The 25,918-nt window shown below is 39.2% G+C and overlaps 1 protein-coding gene across 2 annotated transcripts; it reads right to left on the minus strand.

Annotated features, from left to right (window-relative positions):
- Positions 1-273: 273 nt before the first annotated feature.
- Positions 274-16,632, minus strand: LOC117294353 (histamine H2 receptor-like). 2 transcript variants are annotated; one of them, XM_033776720.1, is made up of 2 exons: positions 16,457-16,632; positions 274-2,457 (listed from the first exon to the last, which is right to left on the minus strand). In XM_033776720.1, exon 2 carries the CDS (start codon positions 1,777-1,779, stop codon positions 520-522), a length of 1,260 nt encoding a protein of 419 aa, XP_033632611.1. In that variant the 5' UTR covers positions 1,780-2,457; positions 16,457-16,632; the 3' UTR covers positions 274-519. The 2 variants fall into 2 exon arrangements, with proteins under 2 accessions (XP_033632611.1, XP_033632612.1); XM_033776721.1 differs by lacking the exon at positions 16,457-16,632 and adding an exon at positions 2,667-2,749.
- Positions 16,633-25,918: the final 9,286 nt, after the last annotated feature.

Consider the following 25,918-nt stretch of genomic DNA (forward strand, 5'->3'; position numbering starts at 1 on the left):
AAACTGTTACTCAAATTATCAATATAAACCACAAGGGAAACTTTCGTAATCAACAGAACAATGGGCTTCCTAACTCCATAGTCTTAAACTGTTACTCAAATTATCAATATAAACCACAAGGGAAACTTTCGTAATCAACAGAACAATGGGCTTCCTAACTCCATAGTCTTAAACTGTTACTAAAATTATCAATATAAACCACAATGGAAACTAACCGGGTTAATCTTTAAATGATTTTTGGGGTTTAACAAATAATTGATTGGCGGACTGGGATTCGAACCAACGACCTCCAGATTAACGTGCCGCGCTCTACCAACTGAGCTATCTAGCCCTATTTTAATGACAATTTATGCAAAGTACTTAGCGCTTCTGTCACATCTCATCTTATTAATTTATATATTATACTAGATTTATAGTACAGTTTTACATAAGGTAGTTTCCCGCTTTAATGTCAATGGGCATCCAGAACATTGCAACAATTAGTTTATTACTTAATCAACTTTCAACCTACTTAACAATTTAGTAGTCCCTTTCAACTTCGGATCCCTGTTCGATTATATCAGGGGCATGCACCTCGACAAACATGGACGGGACAGAACCATTCTTCGCTGTGTCTGTGGTACCTTGCCTAGGTGTGGCTGTTGTCGATAGTTCCAATTGCGTCATATTACTTTCCACTCCAAACGCGGGTATCTTCGTCATCCGTAGTAGTTTACGGAACGCCTTTTTGAATTCACTATTGAGTGCCGCATACAGCACCGGGTTCAGCATGCTGTTAACATAGCCTAACCACAACACTACCATTTGAAGCTGTTCTGGCACCAGGTTTTGCGTGTCGTCAAACAGCTTAATGAAAGTGAAAATGGTGAAGTATGGAACCCAACAGATAATGAAGCAGCCCATAATAGAGGCAAGCATCTTGGTTGCTTTATGCTCATCGACGACGGCTCGATTCCGTGAGGATATATCACCGGCTCGTGAGGAATGGCCGCGTGAGGAACACTCCCCGCGTGACCCGAGTCCGTTCTCTTTTCTTCGGGATGGATGGAATGAAGATGTCTGGGCGTTTATTATTCTAGCTTGCCGCCTGGCTATCGTTAGGATTCTAAGATACAAACCGGTCATAATCCCAAGTGGAAGGAAGAAGAGTGTTACCCCGTCTATGAGACTGTACCACTTATTGGACTCGAGGGAGCACTGGGTGGTGTTGTAGTTCTGCACCGAGCCGTCTCCGGTATTCCAGCCGAGGTGCAGGGGAAGGAACGAGATAAAAACAGACACAACCCACATCAGGTTGATAATAAGCAGTGCCTTACCCCGTGTTAGTCTCTGGTGGTACGCCATGGGATCCGTTATAGCCACGTACCTATCTATACTGATCGCAAACAAATTCAAAATGGACGCTGTGCAAAACATGACGTCACACGATACGTACAGATTGCATAGGATAGGTCCGAACGGCCAGTACCGCCAGATCTCAAGGAACGCGCTGAACGGTAAGACGATTATACCAAGCAGCAAATCCGCCACGGCTAGAGATACGATGAAGAGCCCAGTTACATTCCGAAGACGTCGATTCACGGAAGGCGCCAAAATGACAAAGATATTCCCAATAATTGTCATTAGAATGATAATGAACAGAATGACGCCTATAAATATTAGCACAGGCAATGAGCGGTTGTTGAATAGGCCAGGTTCGGTTGGCTCTTCAGATGCGGGCCAGGTAAAGTTGAATACAGAAGATGGGTCCAATGTCGATTCTTCCTTATATTTTGCCATGTTTTGGAAGAGACGTTGGGTCTACCGGCTTCACATTCAAGCAGGAAGTATTGAAGCAACTTAGCAGGAGAAGTCCGCAACGAGTAGCAATGTATTTGCCGACTTCTCTCCAATGTAACACACACTGCGTTGGAGACGAATATTCATCATCAGCTTAAAATGGTTAACTCGGTAGACTGACTTCTGAATATTGTTGTCCAAGCACAATACACATTGGTGTCGGAACAGGAAGATGTAGAAGTCCACCCTGCCTACATCAATGGATATAGACAGATTGATTTAGAGCAATCCATTAGCACAACACTTTCACCACACCGCACGAATAATAGAGAAAATGATTTTGCTTTCTAGTGTAAAGTGATTTGCAATCAGCACACGTGTAGACCTTAAGACCTTGGTTAGTTCACAGTGTCTGCATCCGGGCGAAATGAGCAGTCCATTTTACAGTCCGTCACCTTATATCGTGGCATACCAGCGTGACTACACTCATGGGTGATGTTCAGCGTACAGACAATCAGCGAGTGTGTGTTGTCTCTCTGTGCATCTCACTACACCGTCATCCACTTAGAATCCCCGCATCACCGCTGACCACTGAAGTCACTCACACACTGAGAGTTATCCGAACTGACGCATAACTCTTAATGGTGTAGTCCACACTCAATGCGGCAACCCGTAGCTCTGTGATTCAAAAGAAAAAGAAGAAAAAAGACACCAATCGGAAAGTGTTTCTAAATATACACAACTCAAAATAAAGCATTTTGAAATTAGTGAGTGTGGAATATTTCAATCTGTGACTGATATACTGTGAAATTCACCACAAGCTGGTGTGGGAATGCCGTTGTGAGTGTTACAACGGCCATGAAGGAGCGTTAGCGTACGTAGCATACCAATCACCGCTAGGGCTCTGAAACTGTCACCATTGGTTTGAGTTTGGGTTCGCAGTAGCGATGGACACCCGTTGAGACGTACGCCCAATCCAAGTCAGCGAGCTGCGAGTTGATTACTGAAGAGTCTACATGTCTGGAACAATGGGACGTCCTAGCTACGTAATCAAAGTTCCCCATCCTCCACAGTTCATCGTTGGTCAATGGTAACCGAGGTCATTAGCAGACCAACACGGTATTCGCCGTCTGCCATCGCGTTGATTCCTCGTTCTAATTCCCACCATCCTCGCACAGTTTATTACTTGTTATTTATACATTATATAGGTCTATATATCAACAAATCTACATTATTGCCAATAACCACCAATGGGTAGCGATGGCACTACCGTATATTTGCGCCAAGCAACGGGGTAAACTCAATGTGCCCGACCGCAATACAGCACTAATTTGAAGATTTTGTGCTCCGCGTTGCAGGTGCTTGGCCCTGCTCCTCTAGGCCTCTAGGACATAAACCAAACCAGATTTGAAAAGCCAGTATCATTATGCGAGATGCCTAAATACTAATACGATTTTTTCTTCTCCCTCGACAAACCTGTGTGACCCCTAAGGGTAACGGTTCAAACTGACGGAACTATGCAAGTTGCCGAGGTCTGCTTTCTAAGGTGAGGGAATTTAAAGCCGGCACAAAATGCGAAGGATCAATATAATTGGAATAAGAAAAACAAAACGCAAACTTATTATAGGTCATACTAATCTTACAAGACGTCACTCTAGGCTAACGGTGATATTTTCAGGAATAAAAATTCTGCGTTGTATAACCTTTCATGCCGTGTGCATAACGCTCAATTTGCCGAAAGTCTAAAATGCGAAGTTTGAACTTTCGTCAACGTTTAATCTGGCGGAAAACTTTGGCTTTAAAAAACATGTTTCGTGTCTGAGGCCCCTTCTTATAATGCAATTGTCGTTAACTTCAAATATTAAATCCACATTGGAAAAAAATGTAAAGGTTTGTGACGCACTTATTGTCAATTAATTGTGATAGAGTCCTTGTGAAAGTCTCTATTGTAACATTGTGAATTAAAATTAGTATGGGATACCTTTCAGAGTGACATTTGAAACATGACGTCATTGTATATCAAAATCAAAAATCGATGAGAATTATCATTCCACGCAGTAACTTTTCATTTGTCAAAAATATGACAAAATCAATGCCGTTCTGATTTAATACTGTGGAAACTAAGGAATGAACTTAAAATCCCCCCCCCCCCCCCTCAAATGCACAACTCAAAATATTATTTGAAATGTGGCGCCAGTTGATGTCTCGAACTGGTTAGGTATCAAACACAATTTGCATTTTTTGACACAGTTTCACCGTGAGGTTTGGAGATTAATAATTGTTTCCAATTTTAGGAGGACTGTGTCTATTAGAAAATAAGTACGTGATGTGAATGTAACCTTTACAGTACTCATTTGAAGGGCGCCTATGCAGTAACAATCAGTGTCCACACCTTGAAGTACAGCCGGGGTCAATAGTGTAGAATTTGCTGTTGATAATTTATTAAGGGCTCTCATCGTGTAAACATAAGGTATACTTAACCATATTGTTCCCCTTAAAAACATAAGTATCGTGGATTTGTTGTTTTTGTTTTCAATGAAACTAATTTTCTTGCGTCCCTGATGCTATTTTAAACATCTTTTCGCCTTAATACCAACCGTTTGTCATTCATATCAAACTTAAAAGTTCCGATTTTGAAATAATGTTGAGTTATACTAACTTTCTCTGACCTGTCGCTTGGTGGCGCTCCAGATTGTAATGTCTGAATTTTGCGACCACTTCGCGCACAATAACGGGTCCGAATGTTTCAAAACGCGCGAGGTTTGTACAGTCTCTTCAAAGTGGTGTTACTTTCATTTATTACAATGTTGATCTAATGTTTATCTCGTGTTGACTTTTGATGAACCGACTTGTCATCAATTGTAATACGTCTATTGTTATATAAATACCTCTGCTCTATGTAACGTTTTACAACATTTTAAAAGGAATTTACAGCTTCATCATCTGGATGTTATAAATATCGATGAAGCTTCATCTAATTCCAGATCTGCAAAAAATCATCGGTTTCCTCTACCGATCCTCAGGTTTTGTCTTGACTTGGTACTTTTTGTCGTCTTGCGACTTTAAAGTGCCCAACGGGGCATTGAACCGGAACTGGATTTAGAGTGAAAATCAGGTATTTAAGTTTCGATCTTGAAGACCCAACAGGGAACCTTGTGGGTCCTCACGGTTACAGAAAGTTACCTTCTATCGTGGAACGTGACCATTAGCTGATTAGAGGACGCAATTGTAAGCCTATACTGAATATTTTATCTAGGTAAATTAGGCGTTTTGCCTCCAATGGTCGCATCTGGAAGGGGACTGATATGCAATTAAGGTGTTTTCCACAGAGACTTACATGACTAGTGGTGACGCAATGATCCACAAGGGCAAAGTGAATCAATGATTTAAAGAGACATCCAATTTACTCCACTATTGCTTTAAGGTCAATGCGTCAGACCAGTCACGTACCCGCGGTGTCGATATTTAAATTTCATACGACGTAACAGCTAAAGCGACATTTTTTTTTAACAAGACGCGCACGCATTTCACATGGCGAAACTCTGAGAACGTGGAAACACAATGCCGCTAAATTTTAACAAAAGAATAACAACAATAATTGTGTTACTACATAAAACTTCTTGTTGGCAGAAAACAGTGTTTAGCAAAAGGTAAAAGCCGCTATGAACTTGAGCGTGTAGTCACAATGACCGTAACTCGCACCCAGAAGCAGGTTACCAGACGAAACACAACGCCATTTGTTACGTTGTTGCGACTGGTGCCAAGCTTTTCATTTGCTTTGATTGAATACATTCGCTGAGTAACACATTCTTTGACAGCTCGATAAAATAAATGGTGGTCTTTGATGGTGATTCTGCTCAGCAAGTGTGTTTAATTCAAGTTTTCCCCAACACCGGGCTTAGCACATCCTTCGGAGAATCGTTCTGCTTGGTCTAAGATAAATCAATCATTCGGTTCTGGCCCGATCGCAAAGTAAAAAATGACTTTTAGCATTTTTAGCGCGGTGACTGTCAACGGTGGCATTCTCCTGTAATTTGTTATTAAGTCTGAAATGCGTGGGAGGGGAGGGGTCAACATAGGCCAGGATTCATCTCTCATACACTTAAATTCTTCCTAACTTTAGTGCTCCAATTTCTATCAATGTCTTCTGATTTCTCTAATTCACTTTGTAGGAGTGAATGTTGTGTTGTCTATTGTCGTCTTAAAGTCTAAGTACCCAACATCCTTTACATGATCCTCACGCGTTTGCAGACAGATTTATATAAAAATCCTTTTATTGAACATCCAAAGCCAAACAATGCCGGTAACTTGATTATCACCCATCCGCATCGGCGCCGCCTGTAAAGCTGATTCCAAGAATCGTCAATTCTCCAATCGTAGTTGTCAAATTCATCCTCTGAAGTACAGACTAATTTTGGTGATTTTTTTAATAAGTTTATCTCGACTCTTCACAGGGTTCTTGTTTAGACTGTTTTACTCATTCTATTCTACCTTGTTAAACATAAATTTCTTTTTGTAAACAATGTTGTTTCAGCCACTTGGGTTGCAGCAAACCATTTATTTATCTTTAATTATTATTCTTTAAAAAAATATATATATAAGATACATAATACACAACTTGTCAGAAACGGTTTAAAATGGCCTGAGGGTGGTCTTCACATTCTTGACGTGACACAATATCACTGTTTTGTAACACCTCTCTCTGGCCTTGCTGAACTTGTTTCCTTTACCCCGCTACGTGGCACTTTAGACAGTTTGTTTATTGTCGTCAGTGCGTAACGAGTTTTAACTTTGTTAAAGACATCTACAAACAACCTTCAATCAGCTCAGACAGCTGATGTCGTTGTATAACTTTTACTTCCAATCAACCCTTCTACTTTTAACTTCTACTTGTCCTTTCCTTTACGTCTGATTATAAATAAGATAAAGTTGCTTCTTACATTGCGCTGATATCCGTCACTCAGTGACGCACAAGCCGCTTCAACATTCAGTTTCTTTCTGCGAGGCATTGTGGAGCTACGTTTTGAAGTATGATACAAATTCCTTGAAATAGCACAATGTAATGGTTTGCAAGGCGCTGTGGTGCAATATGCAGCCAATCAAATCAGGAACACCGGGTCGCTAATTTTTCCCCCAAACAACATTGCAATGATTTGGTGAAAGAGCAGGCCAATTTCATTATGAGTGCGTAATTTTGACGGAAAGAACCAATTTTGACGGAAAGGGAAAACAAATATTGCAATGTCGTTTGGGGAAAAAAAATCGCCACCGGGTCGAACCCCATCGACAATTGCACTTGGGTATTTCACGCGCATTACACAACACACGGAACCAACGGCTTCACGTCCCATCCCGAAGGACGCAGCAATAATGGTTAAGTGTCTTGCTTAAGTGTCAGCACTGGGGCGCCCAGGCTTGAGTCCATTGATCTCAAGCGTTATACGCGCAGTACCTCTGTAACAATTGTGTTTACAAATTGCATCGATAAATTTATACCTCGAATTAAACCTAGCTACTGTCGAGTCTCAAAAGAAAATGTTTCTTTTAGTTTTGATGTATTGGAACATCACTTCATTCCGCTCCGCCCGGAAAGGGAGACATTAGAAAGCACTGGTTTAAAAATAGTGTGATACAGAAAGAACAAACACACCAAGGACAGTTTCTGGTCAGAACTCGGGGACCTTGGGGCTCAAAATAGACTCGGAGTGAGCGAAGTGGATATAAACAAACAGCAACATAGCTTTAGGTTAAGGTTGCCAAAACACTACTGTTACAGGAAAAAGAAGTTTGTTGGTTTTTGCATTCTTGGATTTGTTTCGTTCAATTTGGTGTTTCTTTATTTTCGTTTCCTTCTGGTGTGAGTGCCGAAATGACCTTGTGTGACCCTCACTTTGTAAAAACACCATCTAACTGCAATATCGGCCAAAATGTTTGGGCCACCCTTTCGCTTCGTGACAATAAGCATTCTTTCCCCGCACGGCTCAATGTTGATGGCAGCGCATACTGCGCAATGATAGCCAACATTGATGCAGCGCAGACCGCGCAATGATAGCCAACATGGATGGAAGCGCAGACCGCGCAATGATATCCACCATTGATGCAGCGCAGACCGCGCAATGATATCCAACATTGATGCAGCGCAAACCGCGCAATGATAGCCAACATTGATGGCAGCGCAGACCGCGCAATGAGAGCCAAAACTGAAAGGGGTCACGAGGCCTGGAGAGTTAGGACTAGTCTTGTTACGGGTTACTCGTCCTAACTTAGGACTACCCATGCATATTTTTGTATATCTCCTTGGACTAGTCCTAAGTTAGGAATAGTCTTAAATCTTTGTGTAATCGACCACCTTGGTGCGGGGGCCAAACCAGATTTTGCTAGGATTGAAGCTGGTAGAGATCAATGCCTGGAGTGAAATGGTTGGTTTACTGTCCAACCAAACGGGACTTGTAAGTCTTGGTCTCGATTTCACAAAGCAACCGAAGATTCCTCCCAAGATGAATTAAGATGCCTTCTGAGAAAAATCCATTAGCACATTGTTCAATGACACATAGCATTCCTAGTAACCCATTCAAGAATCCTTTCAACATGTCCAAATGTCCGGTTTCTTTAGGAATTTGTTAACACTCTGAAAGAGTTATCGTCTTGGCTGTAAGGCATAATGGTATCTCCCGAAGAATAAGAGTGACATCTTAGCCGTAGGACTTCAGACATTTAGCCGACGATAAAGACGTTCTTTTGTTTATATCAAACCTTATGTTATAGACTTGGCATACTTATCAAACAAACGAAATTTTTGTTCAGAAAAGAGAACAATTTGAGAGTAATTTGTCTACTCATAAAACAAACGATTTGTTTTTTAAAACGAGAACAATTTGAGAGTGTCTTGTTGAGATAACATATGCTCGCCGTCTCACCGTGATGACCCCCACGAGGGGGAGGGAGGAGACGTGCGTAGATTCCTTGAGAAATTCCGCCAGGCCTCGTCCAGAAAGAAGGAATTATCAATCAAGTAAATGGAAACTGGCTTCCGAAAGAAAGAAAGAAAGAAAGAAAGAAAGAAAGAAAGAAAGAAAGAAAGAAAGAAAGAAAGAAAGAAAGAAAGAAGGGAGAATTTCCCTTCTGATTCAAAGCGGTACTGACAAGCATGGGATAATGACTAGACGGTCATTGCACTGAAACGATATACCCCTTTTCATTAAATTGATTTTTAAATTATTGGTTACTTATAACTGAGACATATTGATATATTGCAATAAGAATATCATGTATGTGTTTCTCGTTTTACCCTATCCCGCATGGCCAATTAGGACGTGAATACTTCTTGAATAAACTAATGGGTTAGTGAAATTGTATACTTCAGTACAACAAGACATTGATGAACCATTTTGTCACAGAAATACCGAGATGTACTGCTAAAGAATAACCTATATATAAGTGTGTCTTGTTTGTCTTTATACCTCATTGCCGACTATCAAGGACTTAAATATTGATTCAATCAGGATATGTGACATATTGTTAGTGGCTGATTAGATTAGTTTTGGTTATAGACATGTTGAATAAACTAATTACAAAATGTTAGATGGGTTTGAAACTTGATACTTCTCCCTTTAACAATGTCGAACCATTTGGTCAGAGAATGAGAAATATTGATATATGATGCTAAAAATAACATGTATGTCTTGTTCTTGCGCTCCCTCGTTGCCGATTAGAGACTTAGTTATTGCTTCGATCAGGACATTGGACATGTTAGTGGCAGATAAGAACAGTTTTAATTACAAATATTGAATAAACTAATCACAACCTTGTTAGATTGTTTGAAATCTGATACTTTCTCCCTTTTACTTTGGTGAACCATTATGTCAATGGTGTCTACATGCCTGTCATTGTGCCATGCTGATAGTTCGCCCAGCCATTCAAAGAAGTATGTATTTATCATTGGTATAATTACTCCATCATAAACAAATACACGATATGAAATTTGTCTATTTCAAATGAAATGCTATGAAAACTACGGTAACAAGCAGGTTATGTTTAAAGGCGGTGGACACTACTGGTAATTACTCAAAATAATTTTCTGCATAAAACCTTTCTTTGTAACGAGTAACGGGGAGAGGTTGATTGTATTAAACCATAGAGCTGGTCCTAGCTCTTTGATTAAACATTGTGAGAAACGGCTCCCTCTGAAGTGACGTTTTCGAGAAAGAAGTCATTTTTCACGAATTTCATTTCGAGACCTTAAGGTTTAGAATTTTGAGGTCTCGAAATCAAGCAAAAGCACACAACTTCGTGTTACAAGGGTGTTTTTTCTTTCATAGTTACCTTGCAACTCCGACGACCAATCGAGCTCAAACTTTCACAGGTTTGTTATTTTATGCATATGTTGAGATACAGCAAGTGAGGAGATTGGTCTTTGACATTTACCAGTAGTGTCAATTGTCTTTAATACACTTGTTTAATAAACAGCAAATAAATTAAACTAAGGTCGACTATCACAATTGTTACACAATTTTGTTAATGCTTTCTTTGTTTTGTTTTATTAGTTTTGGCATTTGTTGTGATAAATATTTCGTGAATAACTTAAAGTGGACGAGCATTTAGGTTTGTTTGAACCTTATGATCAGTAAGTTATCATATTGGAACACACGGCAAATGTCGTGGGTTCGAAGCCCTCCTTGTAACTGTTGTATGTCATGGCCGGCAGTTAAAGGGCACCGGACTTAAGTTCGGGTGTTTCTGATCAGCATGGTATGGGATCGGGTTCCAGTCATACGAGTTGTGCAGAATACTTAACCATAAAATAGGTGGGACCTTAAGGCGTATGGTTCCGTGTACTGGTACCCCAGGGTATGGTTCCGTGTACTGGTACCCCAGCGTATGGTTCCGTGTACTGGTACCCCAGCGTATGGTTCCGTGTACTGGTACCCCAGCGTATGGTTCCGTGTACTGGTACCCCAGCGTATGGTTCCGTGTACTGGTACCCCAGCGTATGGTTCCGTGTACTGGTACCCCAGCGTATGGTTCCGTGTACTGGTACCCCAGCGTATGGTTCCGTGTACTAGTACCCCAGCGTATGGTTCCGTGTACTGGTACCCCAGCGTATGGTTCCGTGTACTGGTACCCCAGCGTATGGTTCCGTGTACTGGTACCCCAGTGTTTCTGGTTCACGCATGCACCTTTGTTTTATACAGTATATAAAACCATGCAAACAATTACTGGCATTAATCACATTGCACTACAAAGGGGTGCAAAACCATTGCATTACATGATACACCACTCTCTGAATCCCACGTGACCTCACATCACCTTCAAGCGTAGCCGGCCGTTTCTTTTTCGAATTGCAATATCAAAAATCAAACTTCAATCGATCATTTTTAACGTCAAAAGGTTCCCAATTTGTTTCCTTTTTAATAGCAAAACTCTCCAAATGGAAAATACCGCAGGGAGATCCCTTTGAAGACGCTATATCCTTTTCACCCACGCGATCTTGGAGCGAATATTCTGCTGATTTTCTTTTCCGTGTGCCCTTCTGGTCTTTCGCTATGTTTGACACCGTCTGAGACGAATCTCAACTTTGGGCGATGTATAAACAGATTTCAGGTATTAAAATGGATGACTTGAGATGAATCAAATGTAAGAGCGAGAGGGTGTCAGAACGTTGGCTTTGTCAGTTCTAGCTGTTTAGAGTGCTTCGTCATTCGGGAAAGATTTGCATTTCAGGCTTTATGCTGTAAGCAGTCGCGCAGAGGAATATTATGTGCTGTCACTTTTGCTGTGACCTTTCGAAACATTTTCGTTGAGAAGCATCGATCTGTAGATTTATTTAATTTTGCATCTTTATTTAGTCTGTAGGTTGCCTTAAAACACAACAGATTGACATAAATGATAAGAACAATTAGAAATGTATAACTACCTAAACTAAACATGCAAGATATGACTTTATTTTTTTGAATTGATGGTAAATCTTCACTTTGTGACTCTTTAGGTGGGAGTTTTCATGCTTTTACAATTCTTGAGGCCTTTGCAACTCATCTTCAAATTATGGTCTGAGCATGTCAAACAATTTTTGTTTGAGTATAAAGGTGACCAGCTCAGTGTTGCATGCACTCTGTGGACATTCATTGGTTCCGTGCACTTAAAGCCATTGGACCCTTTCGGTTCAGAAAAAAACAAAACAAAAATCACAGATTTACAAATTACTTACAGGGTTTACAGAAGGCAATGGTGAAAGACTTCTCTTGAAATATTATTCCATGAAATGCTTTACTTTTTGAGAAAACAGCAAAACAATATTAATCCTCGTTAACGAGAATTACGGATTTATTTTAAACACATGTCATGACACGGCGAAACGCGCGGAAACAAGGGTGGGTTTTTCCGTTATTTTCTCCCGACTCCGATGACCGATTGAGCCTAAATTTTCACAGGTTTGTTATTTGATATAGAAGTTGTGGTACACAAAGTGTGGGTCTTGGACAATATTGTTTACCGAAAGGGTCCAATGGCTTTAAACAAATATATAATCCTCAGTACTGAAAAACACTGTGTGGACTTGTGTCCATCCATGCATCGTACTTACCTATTTTATTTCATAAGTAACATGAGAGTTATATGGACCTTCAACACCAGGCGTTCATTTTATGTAAAGTAAGCAAGATCTTTTTGCATACATCAGCTTAGCAGCGAAAGAAGAGACTATGATTGGAATAGTGTTCTGAGCTGCATTAAGATTAAGCTCCCCGTGCTGTTGTTATACATGCATGACTATGTTACCACTGTTTTTATAATGTCTGGTATAATAAGGGTCGCACCTTTTGAGCTCCATGGGACGAAAATCACGCCAAAAATCTCACTTTATATCACGAAGTCCTTGCCCTGTGGTATCACCATGCAGCTATAAGGTATCAGCCCCCCCCCCCCCCCCCCCCTCCACAAAAGCTACCATGTGAACGAGTCAGGTATCTCGACATCAGTAAACACGTTAATTATCTGTAAAGTTTTGTTAATTATTTCACAGCTACAGTTTGATAAGACAATAATTCTAGTCGATGTCTTCTCACTATCTAATAAGTTTACGTGGCGTGGTGATTGATGGGGCCGCTGAGAAGACAACGCGCGCTGTTTGTTTCTAATTTAATAACTTTGAGTTTTTTACAAACAGAACTTTGTATAATTGGTTCGTATGGCGGTTTGTGTTGGTGGTGTGACGTGTAATGTCAACTTAAGCCTCATGCACCGTTCGTCGCAGAACACAAATTAAATTCTTACATTAAAGTGATCCATCAAAAAGCTTTGTTCTTTATGTGTACACATACTATGTCCACGACCTTTGTTTAAAAAAACTTATCTTTATGGGGGATACACTTTTATTAATTTCAGACAGAAAGTTCGAAAAACAAATCTGTTTTTCTTAGAAGATGTTGTGAGCAATATGGTGCAATATACATCATTACAAATTGCACTTTTTGGGATGGTCGTCACCAATGAAAATGCAAGGACACCACATTTAAGCGCCATATACGTAGTGTGGACCTTGTAACACAAGAGTTCCACAAAGTGTAGGGAAAAGATACACTGTGTGTACTTACTTGCCCACATAGTATTGTTTACACAGTGTAAAACCAATATGTTTTTACTGAAGTGCTCAAAACAAAGTAATGTCCACAGAGTAACCAAACACTAGGCTGTGTGCTCCGCGTTGTGTGTGTTTGATAAGAGTTTTGCAATCGTTAGCTAGTCAATCTTAAAAGGACTTGACATGGGTGTGGCCCTCCGTTAAGGGATCAAGTATAAAATGGAATTTCGTATCTATTGTCATTAACAGGTTGGGAAAATATATGTGCATTTTACGCATACATTACCAGAAACAAGGAGTTCACAAAGATCTTTAATCATTCCAAATTGTGATTAACACTAATGACATACATAAATCGTTTACTATTCGATGTACTTTGTGTGATTTGCTCTCAACATTTGAATTCCTGTAACCTCTTCCGATGTTGAAAAAAAATAGCATCTTCAGTTTGCCGAGACTGTCTGATAAGATGGTCCCACCGTGAGTACTGCTGTGTCATTATTCACGCACGTCTTCACCCAAGAGCCAAGTCGAATTATCGTAGACTGTGGATCATAACTTGATTGCCGTTCCTGGCCCGACAGTTTGAGATGCACTCGGGTGTGTCAAGAAGAAATCGTCTCAATTTGACAGAGTCTTGACGGCCCTTAAACGTGTTATACAGGTGTACGCCCATGTACTGCGCTAAGGGAATGGCTGCGAAGATTTTGTGAGATTTGTGCAAAATTCAATATTTTTTAGTAAGACCTTTAAAGGCAAAGTATACAATCATTTGGTTTTTGAAACAGTTCTATTGTTTTTATTCCTATACAAATGTTTACAAGAAACTAATGCGTGAAAGTTTCGTTTCAAAATGTGGAAGCTTTTTGAGGTATCGCTGACAAGAAAATTGAGTGGTTATCTGTGATTGGAAAAGAAAAAAAAACTGAGAATCGATTTATGCAGAATTGTTTTTCAAGTTGAAATCTCTCTCTCCAAAACCACACTCCTTAGGAGGGAATCGTTTCTCAAATTAAATTTTTTTTTCAACAGCAGTGCTTCTGACCAAGTAAGTTTTACGGTTATTATTTTTTTCTGAGTAATTTCATACCAAAGGTTAACCTAACCCTTTCTGGAATGACGCACAGTAACACAACAAGTTATTTCATCAAAACTTTTACTTTCAAGTCAAACATAAAAATAACTTCACATCGATTCTGAAATTACTCGTTAATTTGTGTAAAGCGCTTTTGGATTGTTGTGTGAAGCGTTAATAAGTGCCTTTCATGATTATTTTATTATTTTAAACCTGTTTATTGTATACATACTCGGCACGACCACTTGAGTCGGGACAACATACTGTCTGCAACATGACTTTTTGAAGAAGTTTTTTTCTGGCTTTAAAGAATGATCGCAGTAGACGGAGGCCTTGATTGAAGTCAAGGCGTGACATACTTCCTGGGATGTGAAGGTTGTTAAAGACGGTCCTATTGTAAGGCATGTTGATATTGCGATGTTATAAATATCATTAAGAACATCTATAATTATCATAATTTGCATACGTAAGTTTCACAAGTGCTTCAACTGTACTCATCAAATAATTATTAAATATTTACTAAAAAGATTAGACGGGAAACTGAAAACAAAAAATTTCGTGTAACAATGAACAGTCACTTTCGAATAAATGTTCAGCGCATTAAAACTTTCTTCTTGTTTAAGATTAGTCAAGTCGTGGTCTTAAATCAAGTCGTGCAAGGATAAATACTTGGCACAGATTTGGGTCAACTTAATCTGATTGTGTAAATGTCCATTCAGCTCGATCGAACAATCTGAAGTAAGTTTATTAAGTTATTATGGGTAAGGGTCAGGGTCACGTGTTATTATGGGTTGTTGCTATGTCGTAATGATAAATGCACTGGACACTATTCGTAATTGTCAAAGACCAGTCTTCTCACTTGGTGTATCTCAACATATGCAAAAACTAACAAACCTGTGAAAATTTGAGCTCGATTGGTCGTCGGAGTTGCGAGATAACTATTGACGAAAAAAACACCATTCTCACACGAAACCTCAAATTCTAAACTTGAGGTCTCGAAATCAAATTCGTGGAAAATTACTTCTTTCTCGAAAACTACGTCACTGTAGAGGGAGCCCCTTCTCACAGTGTTTTATACTATCAACCTCTCCCCATTACTCGTTACCAAGTGAGGGTTTATGCTAATAATTATTTTGAGTAACTACCAATAGTGTCCACTGCCTTTTACCATCAAAATAATTGCTAGCATAAACTCTTACTTGGTAGCGAGAAATGGAGAGCTGTTGTTGGCACGACAAATTGTGAGAAACGGCCCCCTCTGAAGTAACGTAGTTATTGAGAAAGAGGTAATTTCTCACTCAGACAATAAGACACTTCAGGCCTGAATCCTGTTATGGTGCATCTGAAAGCACATATCTGACATTATAAACTTCGATGAACAACTGACTCCAAAACTTCACATGTTTGTTATTGTATGCATATGTTGATATACACAAAGTGGGAATGTCTTTGACAATTACCAGTAGTGTCCAGTGTCTTCAAAGAATATTCATTCGTAGATATTAAGCGGCCCTAGTTCTAACTCACACCGAGACACAGTTATAAACCAGCCCCAGTCAGTTCTCTATCCAGCGATGTTTAAATCGCACTAAACATCACAGTGCACTAAACAGAAAAAGGTTGTTCTGATCAATGCCAATTTACATGTCCATCAATTTCTAATTCGCTAACCGAATACCCACCATGTCTAATAAATCGATGGTCACAATCATTGCTAATTGCGCGGGTTGTTAACTCATTGTCTCTACCTAAAGAATCATGGCCTCTCACACATCTTAGCCAATTTTCCCTTTCGGCTGTTTCGCCTTGCTCCTTTTATAATTGATATCCGACAAATTTGATTTGATTGGATTCGGCTCTCCATGAAATGTTGCACTATCACGATGTAAGCCCGTGTCTTTAATTAAAACAAACTGAAAGATCTACTTCCACGCGAGCGAGACGCTTTGCCTACACACTGTATCTCTAATCGTAAATGACAGTACCTTGGTGAAGAGAAAGAGCTTTCTTTATAGCTGTATACTTACCCAATGTGATCAAGTTTATGTGCATAAACATGTGTCCCTTCAACTGTGTAAAATATGTCTGGGTGTAACTGTACTTCCTCTCGGACAATCCTCTTAAGATCAGAGTGAAGCGGCACCGCCAGCAACCTTTCCGATACCGCAAGACAACACCGTCCTTACCCTTAAGATCAGAGTGTAGCGGCACCGCCAGCAACCTTTCCGATACCGCAAGACAACACCGTCCTTAGCCTTCCTTATGACACGAGATTTATTCCCCCGAAAAATCAAGTGATTCCATAACCGCGACTCGGACTTTTCCACCCGTCGTCATATATTAATTTTGGTTTTGACCCATACACATCATATGTTATGAAAGGGAAAGGTATTAAACTTTGGCACTGTGAAAGGTTAAGGCCTCACTGTATGGTGTAACGGGAATGCCTGATCAAACAATCATAATACAGTTACCGTCCTTCAATAGTCGACAATAGATTGAACAATTGTTATCGGGAGAAATGGGATATCATAATACATGTTGGGTAATAGCAGGTGTCAAACCAATCCAGCTCAGGTGAAGTTGCATGTAACTATACACCACGGATTTTATTTATGGCTATGTTTGTGATAACGAAGCTTTTATTGCATGAATCGAAAAGTTGAGGAAACCAAAAGAACTCAAACTTTTTTGTTCTTCATTATGTTTATTCTTAAAAAAAAAAAATGGCGACCAAGGTTTGAATTACTGGCAAATATACAGAGCTCTCACAATTCAAAAAGAAGAAAAGGATTACACAATGTTTGAAAAGTTGGATTTAGATTTGGATTCGGATATACTCGCAACGCTTTTATTAGAGCCAAGATGTACGTTTAAGATGTGATGTGAGGAAGACCCCAAGGGAATAATTCCATGGACAACCCACGCGGTCAAGTAGGGATTGAAAACCCAATCCACATAGTGCACCCGATGGGATTCGAACCTGGGTCCCAGAGGTTGTAAGCGAAGCAAAACACCACCAATCTGATCACCATGGGCATTTCAAATTGCTCGTCACAATCACCAGGATGCTGATATGCAATGATCGTTCATCGCTGAAGGACGTACGAGTCGTTTGTTAGTCGTTTGTACTTTAGACAGCATGTGGAGTACTATTTATGATTTTAAACTGCTTTAACCTCGTATTTATGTGTATTGTCTGCATGTATGTCGTTATTAATGATATTGATACCCATTCAGTCTATTTATCATAATGTAAATTGATAATTTCCCTTGTAAATTACATCTGCTTCTATTAATCCTGTGTGGCTCCACTTTACACAAAACCATTGACATGTCTACGGACACGAATTGGGATTTAGGACGGACTGAATACAGTTTCAACCAGTTAGGCCTATGGCAAATGAGATTTTGAAAATATAGATGTAGGCCTACACAATTAAACTATCATCAGAAAATTTCATTTGAAAAAGTGGTCGCGTTTTTGGAGATATCGCTGAAAATCCGGAAAGTGGATATTATGTACTTGCATCCCTCATACAAACTGAGAAGCGCTACGCGGTAACGCGTCACAGATGCAATTTTTCGGGAATCAAATTTGTTATCTTTTTACTTTGAAGTAACATGTTTCACAACATGCTTTAGACTATCAAACGTTGCTGTACATGCTTCTAATGAAACAATTGTTTTTTCCATTATTTTTAAGAGTTGATTATCAAACGTATATCTTTCCTTTAAAGGCAGTGGACACTATTTTACTCAAAATGATTATTAGCGCAAAACCTTCCTTGGTAACGAGTAATGGGGAGCTGTTGATAGTATAAAACATTGTAAGAAACAGCTCCCTCTGAAGTGACGTAGTTTTCGAGAAAGAAGTAATTTTCCACGAATTTCATTTCAAGAGCTCAGATTTAGAATTTGAGGTCTCGAAATCAAGCATCTGAAAGCACACAAGTTCGTGTGACAAGGGTGTTTTTTTTCTTTTATTATTATCTTGCAACTTCGACGACCAATTGAGCCAAAACTTTCACAGGTTTGTTATTTTATGCATATGTTGAGATACACCAAGAGAGAAGACTGGTCTTTGACAATTACCAACAGTGTCCACTGCCTTTAAAGACACTGGATTTTATCGGTAATTGTCAAAGACCAGTCGTCTCACTTATTGTATCTCAACATATGCATGAAAAAATCACTGTGAAAATTTGAACTCATTGGTCGTCAAAGTTGCGAGAAAATAATGGAGGAAAAAACATAATTGTCACACAAAGTTGTGTGCTTTCAGATGCTTGGTTTTCGGGACCTCAAAATCCAATTCTGAGGTCTCAAAATCAAATTGAAATATTTAAGTGGAAAATTACTTCATTCTCGAAAACTACGTTACTTCGGAGGGAGCTGTTTCACAATGTGTTCTCCTATCAACAACTCCCTATTGCTCGTTACCAAGTAAGTTTTTATGGTAAAAAGTATTTTGATTAATTACTGATAGTGTCAAGTGAGAAAGTGTCAAGTGAGAAGCTTGAAGTTAAAACTCAGTTTTGTGTTGCACTCACTGCCGACATACAGAGACAATATAAAACTGGAACAAATAACAAGTCTCTAACCTCACAACAGACAAGTGTTCAATGCCATTGTGTTTTATGCCCTTCCTGTGCCAATTTTGTCACCTAAAACACTCAGTGACGTCACAAACGTGGGTCTGTACATTTTGTTTCTTTCATTATTTTGTTCATTATTTTTTTTATTATTTTTTTCATTCTCGCAATTTTATCAGACTGGCGCACAAGTTCATGTTTTAAACTTCGCTCTGAAAAAATGAGTGCTTTATACAACCTAATTTGACCTTGGGGACGGAAACTCTCTCTGACTCACACGGCTCCACCAATCTATGGTTGAATACAAAAGATGGGCATTTGTTTCCAAAGGCTTGCGTCGAGCCATTGGCAGAAGACATGCACTATCACACAATCGCTAGAGAAAACCCATACCTTTTCATTGGCGTACTTTTTCTTAAACTGTTTCTGTGTAATTTTCTTAAGGCTTTTTAACTGTTAGAATGTGCCCTCAAACAGGCTGGTCCTGGAGAGACCGCATTATAAATTCGATAAATTGTTATTATTTTTATATAGATTCACGCCAAATTCCTCAAAAACATACAGTGCAGCTCAAAATGAAAGCAAACACGTTTTGCAGTTACGAAACAGACGCCTGTTAATCCCTATTTACTTGTATACTCAACTTTAACTAACAAACCAATCGGCATCCGAAACCTTATCATCAGGCAGCCTTACACTAGCCCGGGGACTTGTACACATATTACGCGCATCCTACGTGTTCTTGTGCACACATTACTATCATCTTTAAGTGTTTCTTTTTGTTTCGGCGCCTTGAGAACCTTCTTGGTGGATACGTGCGCCACATAATACTCGTTTTTTATTATCTGTAGTTTAGACACGTACATAATTTCTTAGTAAGTCAAAGCATGCTACAAAATGCATTGGAAAACAGTTCTTCACACGTGTCTTCCTGATGTAACAAAAATCTGAAGTAACCCGTTAAACCATCCCCCTACATGTGAGACATTCCACGCGCGTACACTAAGAACGATTTCTACTGCTTTGATGAGCCGTGGAGACAGGTTTCTCCAAGTAACCTTGGATTAGGCTAGGTATTCTTTCTCTATCGTCAGGCGACTCCAAGCATCCTTGTTTGATCCAACGTGGATTCTGCCTTGCATAATAAAGCTTTTAAATTGACAATCATTTTTTGTATGACCTCTCAGTCTCAAGGTCATGATTTTCCCACAATCCTCGTACTCTCTACAAATCAGGTTTACAATTACGTCACAACCTTGCATGTCCGTAATGAATGTTCTACGCGTTTTTTTTATCAAGTAGACACGACTAGTGCCTAAATACTTTCCAGGCTAACTAGTTATATGACCTCTGATGAAGTATTTCACGTTCACATTACGTAACTACCGATATAGTGTTTGTTTGAAGGAAACGGGGTAACCATGACCACAATTTTGACAAAAGTAAAAAACAGAAAAATAAATTTATTTTAACAATTATTGTTTTACACAATTGTAATGTGCTTGGGCCCATTGACCACACAATTTGAATGTTAAATTATAAACTATGGTAATACAAACATTAATATTCATAATGACAGTATAACAAACGAACAATACTGGTCAATTGTTGTATTGTCTTCTGAAATCCTTATTTTCAGTTCGGATGGTTTTAAAATATAGGGATAGTGCAACATGAGTGAACTTAATTGCTCTTTGCTGCATTTCTGCAATGCCGTTATCTAATAATGCCCGATACAATTATACGTTTTAGTAAAACATAATGAAATTCTACTACGCAAAAGTCACTGAGAATAAATATAGTGCATAGTCATGAAATCTCACTGACGATTCTCCTGTTCTTGTTGATGATTCAATTATTTTGAATTTTATAAGAGAAATTAAACTAATTTAACCTTGACTCTCAGTTGTATACAGATTACAGAGGGCGACTGATTGCATATAAGATTGCAATCTAAAAAATGCAATACATTTTAACAGCCAGCAATATCTGACACCAAAACGGTTGCATGTTAAGTTTGAAGATGCACCCTAGACAGTGACAAAACACAAATTTAGAACGGACATTGCCATGGTAACATACGGTCAATAATTGTGGAAGTATTCTCCCGCTTGATTGCACAGTCATATTCTGACGTTTTGAACCACAGTTCCTTACTAAAAAAAGACATCCGGAGGCCTGTGTAGTTATTTGTATGAATATATATTTTGGGAACATTAGAATTAGCTGTTGCAAACTGCTTACAACTAACATGACCTATGCTTTTGCTGTATGCTATCCGACTATCTCTCGCTCTATTCATGTATTTACACTTGACTGCTTCATTACCTGTTCATGTGTGTGTGTGTTTTGTTGTCATTTAGTCTTCGAAACAGACTCTGCAAGGTTAGAAACGTCAGGCCATTAACTATTTTTTGAATGTATATTTTGTTATACACAATTTGGCTGAAAGCTTCCACGTTCTGCCTCTCCTGTCTATCTACTCCTCCTTTCCTTTCACTCCTGTTCCACCTGGATGCACATTTGTGACACTAATCATACTTGTAGGGGTGTGTTGTGACGTCATCTTGCCTCAGAGAAAAGACTCTGGTGCTCGGGTCAACATGTCAGACCATTAGCAATTTATGTCTACTTTCTTTGAATGAAAACATATGGAAAGACACGTAGGGTCAGGCCATTATCAATTTATGTCCTTTTTCTGTGCATAAAAATACATGAACAGACTCTGGTGGGGTCAGCATGGGGTCAGGTCATGTCTATTTTCATTGCATGAATGTAAACTGAAATCGAAATTAATGATAAACTTATCTTAACATTGCATTTAAGAAGATGGAACCTGACTGTTTTGTTTCATTACCGTCAACCTACCCAACTCTTACTTTATTGCGAGGGCATTCATTACGAGCCTTAATTTTTTTAATAAAAAAAATACTAGTTATACATTGTACAAATTAACTCAGAAATTACCCGAATTCTGGGCCGTTAATGGACACCATCCATTTATGGGTATAAAAATGACCCAGATATGTGTCAAAACTGACGCAGATCCCATGTGGAAATCTAAAAATAAAATCAAAAATCAAAACCGGTTTCCTGGTCAGCTTGACTCGGAATGGGTCAGGCTCTACCTGGGCACAAACTTCGCGTCAACTGACCCTGGTGTCACGTAAAACTACACAGACAGGTGTATATGGTTACTCGATATAATTTCAACCTGTACATCACACCTTTAACAGTGCTGTTTAATTTTGAGACGTTTAATCTTGGCATCGGCTGTCTGGTGTTCCATTTCTCGCCCCTGTTCATCTACTTTGTTTTCGTTTTTGCGACGACAACATTTGCATACGGTTAGAGGAATGTATACCCTTTAAGCAGCTTTACTGTAAAAACATAAACACAAAGTGGTGCGTGGGAAAAGTAATTTCTCCTCCTGTCGATCAGTAATTTAACACCAGAGTACGTTTATTTTAGGAAAGCGCTTTTGTAAACACCATGTAATAAGCCTCAACGGGTTAAAGGTACTGGACACGTTTACAAGCAACGAAGAGCTATATAGCATAAAACATTGTGAGAAACGGCTCCCTCTTAACGTAGTTTTTGAGACAGAGGTAATTTCGCACATTTAAATGTGAGGAAGACTTGAGGCCTTAAGCCTTTCTTGGACATTTTAAAGCACACACATCTGTGCAACAGGGATGTCATAACTTTCTTGCATATTCGATGACCAATTTTAAAAAAATGTTCGCTTAAAAGCGAACATTTTTTTCAGGTTTGTTATTTTATGCGTTGGATACACCAAGTGAGAGTACTGGTCTTTGACAATTTCCAAAGGTGTCCATTGCCTTTAATGTATAGAACCAATATTGGCCAACAGCTAGAATCACCAGTTTGTTTGTAGTGCAAGTCGGAGAGTTTTTGAAAGTGACATAAATTTGTCGAAAGTCTACTTCACCCCTTTAAAAATACGTAATTCACGTCAGTCGGATCACGTCTGGGGACTGATTAGACCTCGCACAAAGCCTAGCATTAATTGATTTGTTTTAATTTAGTTCACAAGATTAGTTTGCGTAAGGCTGAATCAAGGCTCGTCTTACCAATTAACCCAGTCCTAAAAAACTGCCAAATCCCAAATCCAAGCGGATTGCAGTAAAGCTGTGCAAATAGAATTGTAAGGTTGGATCTTATTGAAGTTGTAGATCCATGATCTTGTTGAAGGAGAAAGGGCAGGTTTCTTGACGTCATTTAATACAAGATTTACTGAATTCAGTAATCACAAGCTTACTATATACAAAAATAATTACCAATAACCTTAACAACAATCACCTTATTGGGAGCTCTCGTTGGAATGATCTTAGTTATCTAATAAAACGTATTTTTCATTATGTGCGGACGTAGAAGAAACGTACATTTTATGTACAAATTCTGTTCTGATTATAATAATCTTGATGGCATATCTAAAAATATATTTATTTTTCAAGGCTCTTTTTCTTTTTAAGAAGGGTGTAGTAAAACATGGTACAAAATGTTACGACAGACTCATCTGCGCAAGGCGTGTGACGCGTACGTTTCAGCCATCTATAAGTGTTGCTTCGGATCGGTCGAGTTGTTCTTTGAAAAGCGTTTGAAACCGTTTGTTATAAAATGCATATGATTGGAAAGATGTTTAAAAGTAGAATATAATGATCCACACAAACATGCCTCGAACTTGTATGCTTTTCCTTATACGTCTTGAACTAACACGGTCGGCCATTTTATCGGGCCATATTGAGTCGCGACGTAAAAGGAAACCTTACAATTTCAAGGGATGTTTGTGTAGATCATTCTATTCTACTTTCAAATATTATCTATCTAACCATGCGCATTTAATAACAAACGGTTTTCAAACGCTTTTCAACGACCAACTCGACCGATCCAAGGTAACGTGTTCTTTTAACTACATGCACGATTCACACACACGTCTAGCCAACGCAAGAGGGATCCCATCTTGACGATTGCAACAATACAACTGATGCAGAAACTTACACGCAATGAAAACGTGTCTATATGCACGGAGCCTGACACAAGGCAATTAAGAGGCAACAAGTTCCAGGCAATCTCCTCTTAGAAAACTCATTCATATTTCAGTGTTCTCATGGTGTTCCTGTGGATAGTAAGTTGCAGCATAAATAATGTCCCGTGTGCTGCCGAAGTGTTCCCTTTTTGCATGCTGTGCAGTTGGTTGTCCATTGCCTGAAAACATTGCCCTGCCTGACATGGCCCTATAAAGCCCAGTTTATTTTTGCCCATTGCATGCACAACCTGAAAGCGAATGCAATTAATGTAATGTACTCGATGCAAAACAAAATTGTGACGCAATAGTCCGTTTTTTGCAATTCACATGAAGTATGAACCGAGTTTGAAAGAGGCTTTTGCTCAGCACAAGGATGACATGGGCAGATGATATGATAATGAGAATGATGACGAACCGTGCTTAAGACTTTAAATATGACGAAAGCTAAACTTATGTGTTTATTACCGTAGAATGACTATGGGCGTAACAGGTGGACGACTGCGCAAACCAACATGTAGAGTTAAACCCGGTTCATACTTACTGCGAATGCGATACGAATTTTAACGTCACAAATTCGCAACGAATAATTCGCAACTTTGTGCTCACCTCCTACGAAACAGTCGCTGCGAAAATATATTTGTGAACGTCAAAATTCGCTTTTCGCTTTCGCATGAAGTATAAACCAGGGCTTTATGATTATATTCTATCCCCTGCGCAGTAGCGTGAGCAAAGATCCAAATTCATATGATACGCTTTTAGTTAAAATAACTAATAAAAGATCTCCCTTCATATCTAGTAACTTGAAACCATAATTCTTCTGCTGAATTAAATTTGTTTGTACAAATAAATCATAAAGTAACCTGACCCCCATCCCCATATACAGGTATTGTTTTCATGGGCAAATAACTAAAGAGGGGGGGGGGGGTACACCGTACTTTTGGTAATTACTCTAAATTGTTGGGGACCAAGAAGCCTGAGAATTTCAGTTCGGCGTGAGATTCATCTTAGGTCTCTCCCAAACTATCGCAGCATAATACAAAAAAAGTACAACAACAAAGTAAAACAACGAGCGTACTAATCTGTTAATTAAAAACAGAAGCAATCTTTGTATGAGAGAGATTGGTTGATGCCAGCTTGGAGTTTATATACCCTTGTGGTTCTCTTGACGGGAAAATCCTCTAAAAACAAACCCGACAGTTCTTCCTTTAAATGTTGTTCTGACTACATTTAATTGACTGGCAGTGCAGTTTGATGAAGTACTACACTGATACGACCAGACATTACTTGGTCTCCTGATGGAGTTCTGTTCCTTAAAGGAACGAGCTTTGATTAACCGACTTTTTAACCTAAATGGTTCACCGATCTTTCATCTCGCCAGTTCGCACAATATTCACTCCAGATTCATCTATACGAGTGTCAAGATAACAAATTCATACTAATTGCGCTCGTTCGCTCTGCTATGCTAAAATAAAGCACCGTTAGGTGTCGCTGTTTCTCAGAAAATTTGATACCATCGATTGGGCAACAGAATGTGAATAATAATTTGTTGCAAGGGACCAATTCTCTACTTCGGAATAAATTAAACTCTGGGTCTTAAAATCTGATATTAACGTCTCAGCCTCAGCCTGATCTGATAAGCAGTCTGGACCACGTAGACGTCTGGGATCCAATCCAGATATTCTTGGGGATTATATCTCCGAATGCAATTATCAAGGAATCAAAATAAGAAAATCGTCTGGTACCAACAGGAAGTGCCTGAAAGCTATCAGCAGATCGGTGCTGATTGACGAATAAACAAGTTAGAGAACCGAAGACTCTATCTTGGGCAAAGTTGCCATGAAGAA

The sequence above is a fragment of the Asterias rubens genome, chromosome 9 (assembly GCF_902459465.1).
Source record: "Asterias rubens chromosome 9, eAstRub1.3, whole genome shotgun sequence".
Lineage (NCBI taxonomy): Eukaryota > Metazoa > Echinodermata > Asteroidea > Forcipulatida > Asteriidae > Asterias > Asterias rubens.